At 43.8% G+C, this 19,332-nt stretch overlaps 2 protein-coding genes across 5 annotated transcripts in view; one reads left to right on the top strand and one right to left on the bottom strand.

The window, feature by feature from the left end:
- LOC122675427 (ceruloplasmin) overlaps positions 1-1,802 on the top strand; it is a 56,834-nt gene extending 55,032 nt beyond the window's left edge. Inside the window, exon 20 of the mRNA XM_043874187.1 lies at positions 1,359-1,802. The gene's annotated coding sequence lies outside the window, so the exon portion shown is untranslated. The remainder of the gene's footprint in view (positions 1-1,358) is intronic.
- HPS3 (HPS3 biogenesis of lysosomal organelles complex 2 subunit 1) overlaps positions 1-19,332 on the bottom strand; it is a 39,993-nt gene that overhangs the window by 9,413 nt on the left and 11,248 nt on the right. For all 4 annotated transcript variants that reach the window (XR_006335267.1, XR_006335266.1, XM_043874191.1 and 1 more), the window contains exons 5-13: positions 16,830-17,022; positions 13,970-14,051; positions 11,487-11,641; positions 9,412-9,520; positions 5,681-5,862; positions 4,446-4,626; positions 3,033-3,266; positions 1,863-2,048; positions 1,356-1,544 (exon numbers count right to left, since the gene is read on the bottom strand). Coding sequence is in view for 2 of the 4 variants with exons in the window: in XM_043874191.1 (XP_043730126.1) it covers positions 1,356-1,544; positions 1,863-2,048; positions 3,033-3,266; positions 4,446-4,626; positions 5,681-5,862; positions 9,412-9,520; positions 11,487-11,641; positions 13,970-14,051; positions 16,830-17,022 (1,511 nt within the window). In the remaining 2 variants the exon portion in view is untranslated. The remainder of the gene's footprint in view (positions 1-1,355; positions 1,545-1,862; positions 2,049-3,032; positions 3,267-4,445; positions 4,627-5,680; positions 5,863-9,411; positions 9,521-11,486; positions 11,642-13,969; positions 14,052-16,829; positions 17,023-19,332) is intronic.

The following is a 19,332-nucleotide window of genomic DNA, read 5'->3' as shown; positions in this document are numbered from 1 at the left end:
AAAAGAAATTTATTGTAAACAAAGTACAATACAACAGATTTTCTTCATCCAGCCCATAAAAAGCAAGCAGTCTCCAACTTTCTGCTGTGTCCCAAAATTAGTTACACATTTTCTTGGGAATGGGAAGAAAGTCTCAGAATGTATTCCCCTGGAAAATGTTTCAGCCTTGCTGCTTCTTACTGAAGAAATCTTTACTAAGTATTTCCTAATATTTTAACTTTCAAAAGGGTGAAAAGAGGCAGTTTCTAACAAAAAGGGTAATACTTCTTTTAAGCTAATTACATTAAAAAAAAGTTAATAAGGGACTGCCATGGTGGTCCAGTGGTTAAGACTCCGTGCTTCCACTGCAGGGGGCACGGGTTCAATCCATGATCAGGCAAGTTCTGCATGCCATGCAGTGTGGCCAAAAAAAAAAGAAGTTAACAGTAACATTGAAAATGATTTTTATTTCTACAACTTTCCTTGGGAGGCAAAACCTCTTCCATAAGTTCTGAAGAGGATTCCCATGAAGACTCCCTTATTCAAGAAAATCCACGTCAGCCTTGCATCCGTAAGGGGTGAGGGGGCTCCCTGGGGCGAGGAGAACAGGGAGCCTAGGAGCAGAGCTGTCAGAGCGGCCCAGGCTGCCGAAGAGCTCCAGACTGTGCAGCCGACAGGAAGCGGAAGTCCGGGGAGGAAGTCTCCCCCACAGGCCTTCTGCACTTCCTCCCCCAGCAGCGAGGTCCGCAGGGGTCTCCTCTCTCAGGGTCTGCTTCATGACCGTCACCTAAAGGGGCGCAGATGGGTTTGGGGGAAAGCCCTATTCTCCACACTTTGGCCACTGAGGTGCCACCACAAGGAAGTAATAAAGGAGTGGTAGGAGGCGCGCTTTAGAATATAGAATTTCAAATGCGGATGTCACTCACAGGCAAGTTATAGGTGTGTTTTTAACTCCTGCTTAAAGAAAGAATCTGGTAGGACTTCCCTGGTGGTACGGTGGGTAAGGATCAGCCTGACAATGCAGTGGACATGGGTTCGATCCCTGGTCCAGGAAGATTCCACATATCACGGAGCAACTAAGTGCATGCCCCACAGCGACTGAGCCTGTGCTCCAGAGCGTGTGCTCCACAACAAGAGACGCCACTGCGGTGAGAATCCCGTGCTGCAACAAGAAAGCAGCCCCTGCTTCCCGCAGTCAGAGCAAATACGCACGCAGCAATGAAGACCCAGTGCGACCAGAAATAAAATTAAATAAATAATACAATTTAAAAGTCTGGTAACACTACGTTTGATGTTATACTGCTAAAAATAAGTGTCACTGTCATAATGTATGATGTACATAAAGTTTGGTTCACTGTACTATTCCATCATCTTACCAGGTCCTCTGATGTTCTCAATGGTGTGGTGTCAGGAGGCTGCCTCTTCGATAATCTCCAGATGTACTGTGATGTGAGCTTGAAAAAAAGTTCCTGAAGCACCACACCTGGGACACAGGCTACCAGCTGAGCTTCCCAAAAGTCCACTAAGAGCTGAGGGATCGTGTCTCCGTCTTTACCACAAAGCACCTTGAGAACAGTGAAACAAGCCCCTACGGCTCAGATAAATATAGTACTGATCAAGTTACAGCTGGTCTGAACAGCACTCCATCATGTGGGCCACGTGTTCACCAATTTATCCCACTAACATTAGTGCCACGGAAAAAGCTAATGTAAACATTTCAACATACTCCAGCTTGCATATTTTTCAAGAAACATTTTTTTAACCTGTACTTTTTTAAGTGGTTATGTGTAAGTCTGATATTTCAATAAACAAATGAAAACTTGCTTCTCTTATTCTACTCCTCACTTCCCACCAACTTCATCAGGCCATCCAAAATGACAAACCTTAAAGAAGGCATCTGCTTCTTCAATTCCAATTTTGTTGTTCTTCTGTAAGGCCAGAACTGAAGCCACAAGCAATCCAGGCTGAGTCTCCTTCAAATGAACCGCAAACTCTGTTGGAACAACCTGTCCTTTCCTCTGCTGAATCAACAGCCGAGGTTCCAGAATGAAGCCACATACCAACTTCATCTTCAGATTAAAAAAACAAAATTTAAGAACAGAATATATATTGCATTCACCTTGGAAATACATGGTACTGCATTCAAGAATCATTGATAAGCCACTAACAATTTATTGTAATCTCAATTTTTAATTACAAAGACAATTCTAAGGACATGATTAATAACTGTCTTCCTAGAAGTTATTATTGCATAGTTAAGCATCAAAGTGTCATATATTATAGACAGCTTTAAATTTAGGTCTATCTAGGATTCTTCAAAGTTATGAAAATTCATCTTCCTAGAATTCTACTCTTCAAAGTAGAGGACGTCTCAGTGTTGACGTGCTCTCCTCGCCATGACAAAATGTGCCCTTTGAACAGCAATAAAGAACGCCTGCTCTTCTTAGTTACACCTGAGAGATAAGTACTCAACTAACGTCACTTCTTCATTTCCTCCTCGACTGATTAACTTCTTTGGCTCATGTCCCTCCGTGGCCACTCTTCCAGGGGGAAGCCACCTTTTCTTTGATACACCATTCAAATGCCCAGTCTTTCACAGTCATTTGTGATCTTCCCAAGGGCAGGCTATTTGTGCAACTGCCGGACGCCTAAGGCTCAAGGTTAACATCCCACTTGCTGTACTTGAATATACATCACTGTTCTGTTTTTAGGGACACACCCCACACCTCCTCAAGCCAGGTCACACTGTCAGCTTAGGGCAGAGTCTATATGCTCGTCAGTACCAAGCACTGTGCTCTGCATGTATCTGACACTAGGTTGAAAAGTCTTTGGATAACCCTAGCTACCATTTATCATTTATTATTCGTTTTCATTTCCAAATCCAAAGCCCAAGCACTCCCACTTTGGGTCACTTCCTTTTAATATAATAGTAAGTCTATTTTCCTTTACCACTAAGGAAAAACGAGCTACACAGAAGCCAGAAAAAAGCTAAACCCCTCGGGACCACTGGGTCCTACATTAGCTGGCTACTAACACTAGGTACGGCACCATACCTCTGAACGGCTTTTCATTTCATTCCTGTGCGTGTCAAGATCTCCCATTTTCAAGGCCATTGCTGCCTTGGCCAATGTCACTAAAACGGATGAAAATCCAGAAGTATCCAGCTTCCTTAAATATCTGAGGGCAGTTGAAGGATCAATATTCTTCATAGAAGGACTACAGAGAATATGCGGCAGTTGCTTCGGCTCAGCCACATAAAACATCTGAACTACTTTTGCTGACAATTCCTTTGGTTGAACGAGAAATAAAAGGTCAGTCAGCCAATAGAAATCAACAAAATCAGCAAAAAAAAAGAAATTTAAAAAAAGGATAAAAAAGCAAGATACAACATTCCAATTAATATAAAATATACTATGTTTTGATTTAAAAAGAGAGTTGATGATGATAGCCTGGGAGATCTGGGGTGACCTAAAGTCATCTCTTTGTACCAAGTTGTGGCCAGTATTTCTAATACTAACAGGTGCTCAGAAGGAGAAAACAAATACTGGATTAAATTCCACTCAAAAGTCTGTTATAAAAAATTACTACTTAGTATAAAATATATTTAATATACAAAATATACTATTTATAGGAGAAAATTTCATTTCTCTTAAAACCTTAAAACATTTGGAATCACAATACCCAACTCTGCATATTTGCATTCAACTATTTAAAAGTACATGAAGGGGAGGACTCCCCTGGTGGTACAGCAGATAAGAATCCACCTGCCAACTCAGGGGACACAGGTCCAATCCCTGGTCTGGGAAGACCCCACACGCTGCGGAGGAACGAAAAGCCCGTGTACCACATCTCCTGAAGCCTGTGCTCCGGAGCCCAAGAGCTGCAGCTACTGGAGCCCAGGCACCCGAGAGAAGTCACCACCACGAGAAACCACGTACCACCGCAAAGCGCAGCCTCCACGCAGCGCAGCGAGAGAAAGCCTCAACAGGAACGAAGACCCAGACCAACCGAAAGGTAAAGAAATATATGAGGGGCTAAAACAATCCTCAGAGATGTCTGAAGGTCGCTGGGCCAGGGTTTTATAAAACAGCCTCAGACACCTGGAGAGAGGGGCAACGAGGGTTTTGAAAGGGGCCGCGGATGAGAAGGCAGGCACGGCCCAGGCTCTCTGTCTGTCTTCTAGAGACATGCCACCGTCACACCGCGCAGGTCACTCGACCACAGTGGACCACGTCTGCCTGTCTATGCGACCAGAAAGTATGAGAAGGTGATGCTAAGTTCTTTTACCAGCTGTAATCCTATGAGTATTATTAATGAAGAAAAGTGCACCCTAGTTACTTTTTAGAAAAAAAAAAAAAGACTATACTACAAATGAAAAGACTTCATTTTTTAAACAGAAGTGCATAAACAGCTAAAGTGAAAAGTTAAAAAATATTAGATTGAACTAAGCAGGAAGCTGTATTCACTTCACTTAATTCTTCATCCAGGTTTTCACAAAGTGAATGATTAATGTAGAAGATTAATCCCCGCTCGTATTTCTGTGGTCCATCCTCTACTGCCCAGTCCACCCGGGCCAAAACTTCCGCCATAGACAAACCAGACATCTTATAGTATGGCAAGGCGAGGTGAGAATGCTGGGTTTCAAGCCTAAAGGGAAGGAAGTGGGGAAAAAAAAACCCTCAGATTTGTCAGTTTTAAGTTTGGATGTCTAACACATTTGATAATAAACCAGATCATGCTTTCCAGAAGACACAAATACTTTTCTGTGGCCAGTAGGAGCTGGAACAAATTCCTAAGTTTTGTTCTGCAAAGTCATTCTAATTAATGTAGCTTCTTTTTGCTTGCTCATAATAAAATCAGAGGAACAAGTGAATTTTAATATTCATAATGCAGCTCTACAATAATGGTGTTTATAAGCAGGAAAGTCTTAGTTGCTCAGTCATGTCCAACTCTGTGCGACATCATGGACTGCAGCCCACCAGGCTCCTCTGTCCCAAAAATTCTCCAGGTAAGAATACTGGAGTGGGTAGCCATTCCCTTCTCCAGGGCATTTTCCTGACCCAGGGATTGAACCTGGGTCTCCTAAAATGCAGGCAGATTCTTTACCATCTGAGCCACCAGGGGAAGACCATAAGTAGGAAAAGCGTTTCATTAATTTATAATGACTCCGTGGTTCAAGTAAGCCTTTAAAACAGTTATATTAAAAAAAAATTGTAAAGATCATTCTCAAAAATAGAAATCATTAGTCTTCCCCGTGTCCTTTTCTGACATTATAAAACCATTGATTACTAAGATTAAAATCACAGACTGTCCAACTGGGATCTCTCCCTTAAAGCTAATAGGCAATAGATGAGTAATACAGTTGCCTCAGGTATTTTCACTGGTCATGCCCCACCACCACCCAAAGGCCTGAAAAGAAACTTCAAATTTCTAAATTAACCGATGGGAGACACAGACACGGCTCATCTAATAAACTGTAAGTCCTTGAGTGGGAACAGGTCATGCTCATCTCTCTAAGCTTAGCACAGTACCTGGCACACAGGATATGCTCAGCAAGTGCTGTGGAATAAATGAATAAATAAATCACAGCCCCTCATGTGTCCTCCCGTCCGTCAGGTAGCTGCCGGAGGTGGAACAGTTGGTAAGTTACACCTGAAGCTCAGGTGGCTTCCCTAACGAGCTTCCAAGCAGCATCACCAACCTGCTGTAGCAGTCGCCAAGGTGCCCACAGCTTTCTCTAAATGCCTCTAAAAGCTCTGCCTTTTCTCCAGGTTCCAGCTGACTGGCGTCCATCAGGGCCGCTCTCACTAAAAGGTGAGCCTCGCTGAGCAGGTGGATGCAGCTCTGGGTTTTTGCAGTCTTATAGGCGTTACTGTAGTCTACCTAACACACAAAGGAGGCAAGCCGTTCATGATGCTGAAGACATCACCCCAGAGTTTCCCAAGTCTGTAAGTTGTTTATAAAGTTACTATCTGAACACGTTAAATCCTAAGAAATAAAAAGTGGTTATTTATCATTCTGATAAGGCTTAGCTAAAGTGGCTTTCTTTTCCCCCACAATCTATGGGCCAGTTTATCACATACATGACTGTAAATACTCTCCTGTTAAACAACGCTGGTCATCAGAGAAAGCACAATCAGTACTGTAATACTAATGATACTGTTAACTCAGCAATAATTTGATCACAACTTGACACAGCTAGTGAACATATCTGAAAGACTTAACTATGTTTAAAGTTTAAGATTTAAATCTTTCTCAAATTCAGATTGAGCATCCTTCCTTTATCTTAGTTTCAACTGGTGAATTTAGATTCTGCTACAGCTATTTCTATAACTCATAGTGGCCTTATAAAAATTTTCACTAGCTCCTCTGTGAATGAGCTAGAGCTAGAGTCAATCAGTATTTTTAGACTCCAGTAGGCAAATCATCTGGATGATGTCTAAGACTTGCAATTAAATAAGACTGAAAACACAGGACAAAGCCGATAAAATTATCAGCATTAAAATGCCAGGGACAAATCAGGCCAAGCCTTCACCTGATGACCACATGAACACTACCAGTGAAGGACAAAGGAATATTCTGCACCTCCCCACGTGAAACTCTGAGAAAGATACAATGTCACCTACAGAGAGTTCTGGCCCAACTCTTTGTGACCCACTGGACTGCAGCCCGCCTGGCTCCTCTATCCATGGAATTCTCCAGGCAAGAGTATTGGAGGAGGTAACCATTCCCTTCTCCAGGGGACGCCCCCGACCCAAGAATGGAACCTGGGTCTCCTGCGTGGCAGGCAGACTCTTTACTATCTGAGTCACCGGGGAACCCAGCCAAGAACACATAACCTCAACCTGATCATGAGAAAAGAAACAAAATGAAATGAAATGAAAAATAAATGTTTAAACGGTGGAGGAGGAGAAATATTTTTCAAAACTATCTGTCATAAAACAAAGAGTGAAATCTAAAAATGCAACAAGATAGTGAAAAAACAAAAAACAAAAAAGAAACAGTCTTACAGATACAGAGAACAAACTGGTGGTTACCAGTAGGGGGAGGAAAAGATAAAGGAGTAAGAATAAGAGGTACAAACTACTACATGTAAAATAAATAAGCTACAAGAATATACTGGACCACACAGGGAATATAGCCAACATTTTATAATAATTGTAAATAGGCTACAACCTTTAAAATTGTGAATCACTATGTTTATACCTGTAACTTACAATATTGGACATTATACTTCAACAACAACAAAAAGAAAACAAGAGAAGTTTTTTTAATAAAACAAAGGCTATGAACCTATTTTGGATTAAAGGAGGCTAAAGAGACATGACAGTTAAACACATTACTTGATTCCCAGACTGGATCCTGGGCCAGAGGATGGGGGAGATGCTACTAGGCCATTACTGAATCAATCGACAAAAACAGAATATGAACCATAGACTAGATAAAGTATTGCGTCATTGTTAAATTTACTGAAACACATGTGTGTGCTATAATTGTGTAAGCAAGTATCTAAATTCTTAGGAAACATGCGTTGAAACATTCAGGGGCACTGGGCGAGGATGTATGCAATACAGGCTCCAATGGATCAGAAGAAAATATGCAGGCATGTTTGCGCATTTAGAAAGTACCAGAGTACAAAAAGGGGAGAGAGGCTTCAGAATGAAGTTGAACATCTCTTTCCGGTCACTGGTTTCCAGAAGCTCATTGAAGTTGATGATGAACAAAAATTTCATACCTTCTATGAGAAGCTTACGGCCACAGAAGTTGCTGCTGAGGCTCTGGATGAAGAATGGAAGGGCTATGTGGTCCCAGTCAGTGCTGGGAACAACAAACAGGGTTTCCCCATGAAGCATGGTGTCCTGACCCATGGCCGAGTCTGCCTGCTACTGAGTAAGGGGCATTTCTGTTACAGACCAAGGAGGACTGGAGAAAGAAAGCGCAAATCTGATGGGGTTGCATGGTGGATGCTAACCTGAGTGTTCTCAATTAGGTCATTGTAAAAAAAAAAGGGGGAAAGGATATCCTTGGGCTCCCTGCTACGACTGTGCCTCATTGCCTGGGGACCAAAAGAGCTAGAAGAACTCGAAAACTCTTCAATCTCTCCTAGGAAAATGAAGTCTGCCAGTATGTCGTAAGAAAGCCCCTAAACAAAGAAGGCAAGGCACCGAGGACCAGAGCACTCGAGATTCACTGTCCTGTTACTCCGCATGTTCTGCAGCACAAACGTTGGTGTGCTGCTCCAAAGAAACAATGTACTAAGAAATACAAGGAAGAGGCTGCAGAATAGCCTAAGCTTCTGGCCAAGAGAATGAAGGAGGCCAGAGAAAAACACCAGCAATAGCTTGTCAAGAGACAGAGGCTGGGCTTCCCAGGTGGCTCAGTGGGAAGGAATCCACTTGCCAACACAGGAGACGCGGGTTCGATCCCTGACCCAGGAAGACGCCACACGCTGTAGGACAGCTAAGCCTGTGCACGACTACCGAGCCTGTGCTCATGAGCCCATGTTCCGCAACCACCGAGCCCACGAGCCGCAAGTCCTGAGGCCTGCGTGCCCCAGAGCCTGAGCTCCACAAGGGCCTCCACCGCAACGAGAAGCCCGTGCACCCCGACGAGAGCAGCCCCTGCTCGCTGCGACTAGAGAAAGCCGCACGGCATCAAAGACCCAGCACAGCCGAAAACAAAATGAGTGAAAACATTTGAAAAGAGAGAGAGAAAGAGATGGAGGCTGCCCTCTCTGAGAACGTTTACTTCTGAGTCTGAGCCCAGTCAAAAATGAGATGGTCTCAGCGTCACAAATAAATAAGATCAGACAGCAAAAACAAAAAAGAGAGAGAGAGACAGAAGCATAGGGGGTATACTGTTGACTATGTTGACTACGGGTAAATCTATGTGGGGAATATACTGACTTTATTTGTACTATTCTTATTCTTGCAACTTTTCTGTAGATTTGAAATTATTTCAAAATAGTTTATAAAAATCATCAGGGATGGGTAGATAGCTGTCACTCTTAGAAAAAGAATAAAGATACCCACAGGACAAAACTACAAGCGCTGTGGTGCGCTAGGACCATCTATTAATATTTCAAAGAAGTGTGAGACGCAGACATGTGATCTGAGATTTCTTTCCGCTCCATTTCATGATTCTCTTGCCAGGGTTCAAAGTAAAGGTCGAAGGCTATTTATGTTTAGACTGGCTAATCAATTCCCATAGGAGAGTGGGTATGAATAAGGGAGTCTTATTTTACTGATGGGAATTTCTCTTAGATCCTCAAATGTCACGAGCTGTGAAAACAAGAAGGTGAAGATATATAGTCCTCTGTAAGAGCCTTGAAGCTGGCTGGCTGTGGCATTCTGAATCTATGATGCTTAGAATCAATTTCTAGCAATCAATTAGACTCTAAATTTCTACAAATAAGAAGTCTGAAAGGAGTACCATTTCTTTGTACAGTTGCACTGGTGAGATCGTATTCACAATATACAAATTCCACCCAGCTTCAGCTACAGGAGGTGTTTTGGGATTAACACTGGTACCTTTTCTAGAACTAAAAGCAAAACAAAGGACAAGAATTATAAGACAAGACATATTATTAATAAATGGCAATTTTAAATGGTAAATACCAGATACCTAAATACTGTAACTATGATACAATTTTCATTTAGTGTTTTCTTTGGTGATTTAACTACACAGTAGATTTTTAGACAACATTAGTGTACAACACCATGTTGTACGTACTACACCATGTTGTAACGTACTACACTCTCGTGGACTGGTCCACAAGTATTCTTAAATGGGCAATAAGCTCAAAGTACAGGCAGGACCTCGCAAAAAGAGCAGAGACTTGGCTGTGAAAATCCCTGCGACCTGGCTCTCCCCAGCATGTGGGCTTCATGAGGCCAGGGCTGCTGGGAAAACGTAAAACACAGAACTGTGAGTCAACTTAAAGCACGATCTTATTTCCTGCTTTCACTGTGTGAAGCATCTTCTGCAGTATGCAGTCTTTTCAGTTCTAATGAGGTGGATGAACCTGGAGCCTATTACACAGAGTGAAGTAAGCCAGAAAGAAAAACACCAATACAGTATCCTGGTGGGCTGCCGTCTATGGGGTCGCACAGAGTTGGACACAACTGAAGTGACTTAGCGGCAGCAACGCATATAGGTGGAATTTAGAAAGATGTTAATGATAACCCTGTATGTGAGACAGCAAAAGAGACACAGATGTACAGAACAGTCTTTTGGACTCTGTGGGAGAGGGCGAGGGTGGGATGATTTGGGAGAATGGCACTGAAACATGTAAATTATCATATGTGAAACAAATCGCCAGTCCAGGTTCAATGCATGAGACAGGGTGCTGGGGGCTGGGGCACTGGGATGACCCAGAGGGATGGGATGGGGAGGGAGGTGGGAGGGGGGTTCAGGATGGGGAACACACATACACCCATGGCGGATTCACGTCATTGTATGGCAAAACCAATACAATGTTGTAAAGTAAAATAAATAAATTAATAAATAAATATAAAAAATAAAATGCAAAGTTTTGGCCAAATGAATTTTCAAATAAATTAAATTTTTTAAACCATTTAAAAATATAATACTTTTAAGACATCAAATGTATAAAATTACAAGTTATTTTTCCTCTTGCCAGAAAGCTTTTAGGATCAGTGAATTTTAGACCACTTTGTGCACACTCTGAGTGACCAGCTACCCATGGCAACCTGGTTATTCCTGCTGGTGGAACAGAGCGCAGACACAAATAATTCAAAAATGCAAAACTACAGTGTCTGACTTGAAATACACTCTATGTTTCTCGCCCCCTGCCCCCAACAGATTTCTCTCCTACTTAAATTTTCCATAGAGGAATGTTCAAATTAGACTGCATTCCCCACCACTAAACTCACAGCATAGGAGACAGCGACGAGAAGCATAACCACTTTGGAATTAACCATTTTATCCCAGACAACGTGAAAGCAGAAAACTGAAGTCAGAACTAACCTGCGCTTAGAAGAACGACTTTTATCTTAAGGTAGGTTAACACATAATTTACATATCATGAATGTGCTTTCAGGTAAGAAATGCATTAGTTAATTTCTTTTCAAGCTGAAATACCAGAAAAAAAAAAAATCGCTGAATAAAAATATAGCCACTGAAAGGTCAAGGAAGAAAAATAATAAAGAGCCTTGTAGTTTGGATTAGCTAGGAAGCTCGATCTCGCTCATTAATTACACAGAAAAACATGTCCTTTAAATTCTTATACAATACCACAGATTTTTACTGAAACAGTTTTATAATTTATTTTCTTCTAAAAGCTCACAGTCAATTACAGAGGATATTATAGAGAACATTAAAACTTTCTTTTCTTACTCTGGAAAAAGAACACCTATAAAACCCATCTGATCATTCAAATTTTTGATTTATAAAAAGATTAGTGAAGATGTACACAAAATATACCAGCAACACAATTCATCCCAGAAACTTTGGCAAGGATGTCTGGGGGTGATGGGTATGCTTACAGAAACCTCTTGGGTGACTCTCTTCTCTCCGGAACAGTTTCAGGGTCTGCCTTGGTCAGAAGTACAACATGGTTTTTAAAATGACAGATGGCTTTCAAGCCTATGAAAAGCTGTATTCTTAAAGCACAGACATCCATACTGACAGGTGGGCAAGCCTAGTAAGGAAAAATTCACAAATTAAGCCAAGGGATGAAGTGCATGAACTTCAAAAACCTCAAAAATCAACCTATTGGATACAATCTCTCCTTTTCAGTCTCTCCCTGCTACTCAATCCAAATTCCTACTCTTATCAGAGCAAGAGGCTATCTTATCTAAACTATATAACCGACGAGCTCAGTCATGTGTCCACCAAAGAGCTCCTCTGTCTGTGCTGACACTGATCTGATGAAAGCAGAGAGCCTCCAGGAGCCCTGCCCTGAGCTGGTTACTGCCACCCAGGAATTCCCCACTAACAGCGGGCTGGCTCAGGTGGTGCCTTTAAACGGGCTTTTAGTCAGAATCAGACACTATAAACAGGCATCTACTGCTCGTAAAACACACAGAGAGGTTTCTCGATGGATGGGTGTGCAGAAGTGCAGGCACATTCAGATGGCCCCTGTGAGCTCTGCAGGTACGAACACCGGCCTGGAATGGCTAACAGGCTGGAGTTTGCGAGGCCAACTGGAGGAAAGGCTGGCCCAGCAGACGCCTCCTGCCCTTGAAGGAAACAGTCACCCAAGCGGCACGGATAAGAAGCTAACTGAGGCGCTCTTCCTGGGACTCACAAAACGAGGCTGCCAGGTCTACCTGTCTCCTCCATTAATGGGGTTTCGATTCCGAGGTCATCTTCCTTGTTCCTTTTGTACAAAGTGCCTGGGGATGACCCTATGAACAGTTAAGGTGGCCTTGGTGATGCTGAGCCAGAGTCTCAGGGGAAAGGGAAATAAAGATAGTGTGCATTATGGGCCTCTCTCTGAGGTTGTGAAACCTTCCTCAGACACCACAGCTTCCAAAGCCTGAGTCAGCAAGGGAGCAGAACGACGGTGTGCTCGTCCGGGGGTGTCTGGGATTTCAGGGTGCTGGAACTGCAGGGAAGGGGTGGCCAGGAGGGGTGAGCATCACTGTCCTTCCCTCTGCCACCTCCAGGGACCAGCCTCAGGGGCAGCGTCCTCGACTAGCTGCCCATCTCCACTCTTTCTCCCTTTCCCTCTTCTGTGCTTCTTCCTTCTGGTTTCATGAGACTGTGAGGAGGCCTGGAGCTGAGACTTGTTTTCAAATGCAGACTGATGGTCCTCACTCTTAGGCACCCCTCACCCCACCATTACTACCCCCACAAGCCTTGGTCTTCCTGAGGTTTACAACAAAACACCAGGCAAGACGGGGTGGAGAGAGAGGAGGCAAGCGACAAGGAGTCCGTCACCTTGCCTTGGGTACTAGGGACATAACTATTATTTTTAAAATAATCTCTTGAAAAGGCTGTGTGTGTATCTTAAACCCAGACAGAAGGGCATGGGAAAGCTGGGATTCTGGTTTCCCAAGAGGCTGAAGGTAGGCAGTGAGCCTGTCAGCTGCATAAGGTGACAGGCAGCCCACAGAAGAACAGAGAACTTGGATGTGATTTCCAGAAAAAGGCAGCACACAGTGTGGGCGACAGCGATGGTGGAGAAGTGTCTCAGACACATTAAGCACTATACACCACCATCACCGGACACTCATTCTTCCAGAAAAAGGTGTTCCGGGTGCCAGATGGACAATACTGAGTGGACAGAGGCCATCATGATGTGGGGGTTCCCTGAAGCCTGGATGTGCATAACAAACACCCATCTCAGAGGTGAAATTGTACACGATGAACATGATGCAAATCATCAGTGTATTTCTGAGAATAGAAAGTCAAGGGCAGAAAATAGAATTTCATCATAAAATTGTCTATTTGGCGGTCAAAGGCTTTTCAGAGACTAAGCAGATTACTTCTCACTAAAAACGAGGTTACTGATCTAGAATATCAATTAACACTAGATTAAAACCACAGAAATACAGAACACTTGTTGAAGGCTTTGTAAAATGACAAAAGAATTATCAGTATATCCAATAATGGTATAAATAAATCATCTGAATGCACTGCACTCACTTCTGTGCTCTTAGGTATACAGATTTTTGAACTGTTTTAATAGCTCTATACAACTGCCACCAACACTTCTGATCAAAATGAATAAAACTGTAGTATACTATAGTTGTGATGTGCCCTCTCTGAAGTTACACTATACATATTCTTTACCAAATTTTAAAAACATGCATTATATCTAAATTCTGAATGACATGTTTTCAAAGTAACCTTAAAAATTACCATCTAAACCGTGAACTGCAAAATGCTTACCATTTTATATCTCAAAGCTCTAACTGAACAAACAAGACTTTAATGTCCGCCCAGCTCAGACGCAAAGAGCGTGAGTTTGCAAGCACTCGTGTTTGACCTTTAGGGTGCACGGTCATTAGCCAGCTCTGACCTTCAGGGTGGTGTCCACATACGGGTCCTGCTCCCTCGCGGCCGCCGCACTGCACCGCACCGTGTAACACTGCAGGTTGTTGCTGAGGAAGAGGAGAAAGGCCGCTGAGCAAAGCGGAGGCCAGGGACCAACATGCCCGCTGCTGGGAGGGTGTCCCAGGAGCACACAGCAACGAGCGGGCTGGGGGAACACCCCAGTACTCATCACACCCTGACAAGTCAGGCTGCTTCTGAACAAGATCACCTCAGAGACCCTATGGAGTGCTTTGTTTAAACACGTAACCGGTGCCCACTGCGCCCCTACCGAATCACCATCTCTGGGGGCTGAATCTGTGTTGTGCTGAGTCACTCGGTCGCACAGACTCTTTGCGACCCCATGAACCGTAGCCCACCAGGCTCCTCTGTTCATGGGATTCTCCAGGCAAGAAAACTGGAGTGGGTTGCCATGCCCTCCTCCAGGGGATCTTCCCGACCCAGGTCTCCAGCTCTGTAAGTGGATTCCTTTCCGTCCGAGCCACCAAGGAAGCCCACGGGGGCTGAATCTAGACATGTATATTTCTACAAAGCCCCTGGTGTGACACACATTCCTAGTTAAGAACCATGGATCTGGGTCAATACCCTTATTTTATTTACAGAATGATGGCTCGGGGACCTGCCCAAAGTTCAGACAGGTGACGATCAAAGCCAAGGTTAGAACCAAGTTTCCCGATTGTCATCATCTCAGGATGAAATGCAGCCTGGGTTGTGCTGGGCAACACGCTTAGATCAGGCAAACTCTCTGAAGGAATCTCCAGAATCATGCAGTCCAGCAGCTTGTTTTTAAAGACTATAGAGACTGCAAAGTACATGGTCAGTCCAAGTCCTCTTTGGAGAATGGAATCAAATCATACCCAGGTCTCCTCATGTTTCACGATCCTCTTTTCACAACTCCAGGCTACATTCTGCACAGCAAAGCAACCTGGAGACTTCAGAGTAAGTGCCTGTGTCCAAAAACCTTGACAGGGTTCCTTCTGATATTCCCTAAGCACCTCAAACTCCAACACCTAAACCACACTTTTCTTCTGCCCCATACCACACCAGCCTCCATGCTTTCAGAAAAGCAGGCTCGGGGCTTCCCTGGGCAGCTGGTGATTGAGACTTCCACCTTTCAACGCAGGGGCTGCAGGTTCGATCCCTGGACAGGGAGCTAAGATCTCATAAGCCTTGTAGTCCAAAAAAAAACAAAACATAAACAGAAGCAATACTGTAACAAATTCAATAAAGACTTTAAAAATGATATATATCTCCCCCCCCCCCAAAAAAGCAGGCTCAAAACTGATGAGTTTTCTCATGTCTCCTCCATCCCCAATATCCCACCAGACGTCACGTCCTGTCATTCTCTCCTGTCCGTGCTTCCTTCTCTTTTCACTGCTACTGCTATGCCCAAATACAACCCCTCATTATTCTCACTGAACCATTCCCATGGCTCATTAGTATGTTCAAGCCATCCTCCACTGTGGACACCATCCATTTACCTAAAGTAATGGTCTATTCACATCCTTTTCTTTGATCAAAATCTAAAAACATTCCTTAATTTCCAAAGCCCCAAGTTCCCTCTCGAGCACTACTTTCCCCACTTTTCTCTGTTTCAGCAACTTTAAAGGACATTACTACACAAGCCTCTGGAAACTGAAAAGACCAAAGACCGCTCCCCTCTCCCCCATGCCAGAGAGGAGGCGGCGAGGGGAGCACCCCCGCCAGGAGCGGGCGTCAGACCCGTCAGGTAGGGCCTGGGCCTGGGCCGTGTGAAACACCACAGCACCTGCTGGAGATCCGGATGTTACCACTCAACTGGGAAACAAGAGCACTGTCCTACGCAATTACTTATCAGAAACTCCAACGAACCTGGACACAGCTTTGCTGGTAGCTTCCCCTCTATCTGGAACGCCCTTCACTTTCAGTCTCTATCTGTCAAATGTAACTAGCTTTCGGGCCTCACTGCCAACACGGAAATCTTGCCCGTGGGACTTGGCCGGAAGTAATTTCCCTCCTCCCATAGCCTACGACACTTCCATGGAGCCTTAAGATATGTTCGCAAATCTCCTAGGGTCTGTGTCCTTGTCCATGCCTCTCATCCTCCCTTACGTTGCTGTCTGCATAAAGCAGAGGCTGTGCCTTATTCGTGGTCGGCTGGCTGGAGGGCTCAATGTAGTGCCTCGCCTGGAACCTGAACTCAAAAAAACAGGAAATAAAACCACAAGCCTTACTTGCTGCTGAGATAAAAGGAAATGAGATTAAATTCAGGAACCCAATTCACATGCCAGCTCACTAGGAGGATAAGGCAACTCAGAAGACACCCACCAGGGATGAGCCACACGAGCCGGACCAACCCCAACCTCTGGACTCTCTCCCCATCCACACTACTCAGAGGGTGGAATCAGGCCGGCCTTCTGGACCCTTTACAGTCCTAAAGCTCATCAACGAGCTCGACTCACACAGAAAAGATGTGACAGCAGTGAAAAAAACATGTAGGAGCTCTAAAACTGAAGAAATGCCCTGACTGCTGTCAGGAGCCCCCACCGATTTTTCATTAGAATTCCCTGTGAACATCTTCCCTCGTGGAGAGCCCTACCCGTTCTTAGAAAGATCCCCATCCAGTTTAAGAAAACACAACAAAGGCAAAACCAGAATTTAAATCTCTGATGTTGAAAAGGCAGTTAGGAGCCATTATTTACAATGAAATAAATAAACCCCAGGTGTGTATCATTAACTCAGAGTGCTATCCACTGGTTCCCATACTTTTCATTTGAAGATTTAGAAAGCATCTCAGGAATCTACAGAGAAATAAGTGACTCAAAAGCCAGCAAGGGGCTGGGACGTACCTCGTGATGACATGCAGGAACTGCGGGGTAAGCACCGCCTGCTGAGATTTCTCGGGGTATTGGTAGACCGACATTAATTCAACAGACTTGACAACCATGTACAGGTAGCCCACATGAGGTAATGAGAAAAAACAGAAGAGACTCAGCAACGCTTTTTCCTGAGATGAATTTTTTCTGTCAGAAGTAAGAGACCCTGCGTGCAAAAAAAACAACAAACCAACCATGAAACCAGTAAATAAAAGGAACCAATATTTTGACTTTTCTGTGCAAAAACATCTATAAACAGATAACTAAAGAGTTGCTAAGGTGCTTATATAAGAATGCACCTTATATGAAAAAATGAAAAAAGTGATATAATTAGAATACCACCATTTTGAAACCCCTAGTAAATTAACAGATCTAGGTAATCATCATCAATAGTTGTTAACATCACAAAAAGAGCCAACCTGATACGACCCACTTCCAAGATAACTCAAGACTATTTGCATTACCAAAAAAAGAAAAAAAAATGATCATCACCATCATCTGATCAAGCCTTCAACCAGCACTGTCAATAGAAATAAAATGTGAGCCATATATGTGATGCAAAGTTTTCTAGTAATAGCTCTCTAAAAAATAAAAACAGGCAAGATTTTTAAAATATATTAACCCAACATATCCAAAATATTATCATTTTGATACATAATCAATAAAAAATTAACGAGTCGGTTTATATTCTTTTTTGTTGTACTAAGTCTTTAAGACCTACTATGAATTTTCCACTTAAACCATATCTTAATTTAGACTGGTCACACTTCAAGGTGCTCAACAGCAACACTGACAAATGGATACCATGCTGAACAGTACAGCTGCGGATCACAGGGAAATACAGGGCATACAGGAGCATGTTAAATGACACTGGGGAGTCAGTCAGCAAAATTCAGATTGTGGGAAGTTCTGCACTAATAGTCCAGTTTCCTGCTAACTAAACCACAAAGAGAAAAGAGAGAGGAAGGCAGAGCCTGTATAGCAGAGAGACATAAAAGACACAGGAGCCAAGTGCAGGTATAGAACCTTAATTTGAATCTGATAAATTGCAGAAGAAAATATTTAGACAATCAGGGACATTTGAGTAACTGATGGGGATTGGATGATATCAAGTCATTTCTTAAAAACGTGAAATGACATTTGGGGTTTTTGCTTAAATAAAAGAATCCCTTGCCTTTAGAAACATATGCTGAAATATTTATAAATGAAAAGGTATAAACTCTGGGATTTGCATCAAAACAATCTGACAGAGGGCCGGGGGTGATTACGAGGCAACATCGCTGAAGCTGTGTGATGGGGACCTCAGGGGCCACTGTACTATTTTTCTGAAACTTTTCATAATCAGTTTTTTAAAAAAAAATATAGCTCTGATTGATGGCCTTCAAGGACACATTAATAACAGAAGAATGTATAAAAGAGATAACTAATGAGAACCTACAAAAAAAAAGAAGAAAATCCAATTACTACACTCTCCACAACTGGCATAAAATAACTGATCCAGTTTCTACTTCCTCTTCTTTCCTACACACATCTGTGCTCTAATCACAAAGAGAGCTGCTCACTTATCTCCAAACATACATGATGATCTTTCACCTTGCACATGTTGCTTTCCCTGAGGTAGTATCTTACCAGAATCTCCATCTTCTAAAAAAAAATTTTTTTTTCACCTTCTAAAACTTTTACTCATCCATCAGGGCCCAGCTCACACGGGCACTGCCCAACGCCTCATCCGCCCACTGAGTAAGCATCCATCAGGCACCTACACCATCCGATTGCTCTGGGTTCCGGGGGTACCCCAGCGCGCAGGGCAGCGTAACTGCATTCATCCTGGTGAGGGGGACTGGGGCGGAGGATGAACGCGGCAGTGTGCGGGGAGGGAGCGGCTTCAACTGAGAAGCCTGGGAAGTCCTCTGCGGCGAGGTGCTACTCGATTCGAGCTGAAGACACCAGTCTCGCAAGCTCTGAGGGAAGTACTCTGCTCTGAGCATTGGGAGAGTAACCAGCAGATCTTAGACCAGACTGAGCCTGGTGTAACCTAGCAGCAGAGAAAAGCCACGTGGGTGGAGAAATGTAAGAGGCTGAGCGGGACCAAAGGAGCTCCGGGTCAGGGTGATGCAGGCCGTGGAGAGGGAGAGCTAGCCCTCCAAGGCGGCTGCGGGCCCTCTGGTCTCCTGCCGTGTTACACCTCCCTCTCCCAGGCTTCTTTCAGTTCCTCAAGCAAAGACGCTCCATTGGCCACAACCAAGCCTGCCCACCCATCAGCCCCGTTCACTCTTCGGATCCTCTTTCTCAGGAAGCCTTCCCCGACCCCCGTGAGGTTCAGGATCCTTTGTTATGCAGGCTCAGGGCAGGATTCGTCTCTCACAGAGCGCTCCCACCAGTGTGTAACTGTACACGCCTTCTAATGTTCATTCCACTCACGCCTGCTTCCCCCCACAAGACAGTAAGCTCCATGAGCGCAAGGACTTTGCCTGCT

Source organism: Cervus elaphus, chromosome 19 (genome assembly GCF_910594005.1).
Source record: "Cervus elaphus chromosome 19, mCerEla1.1, whole genome shotgun sequence".
In the NCBI taxonomy this organism is placed as follows: Eukaryota; Metazoa; Chordata; class Mammalia; order Artiodactyla; family Cervidae; genus Cervus; species Cervus elaphus.
This window is presented reverse-complemented; position numbering and strand designations above follow the sequence as displayed.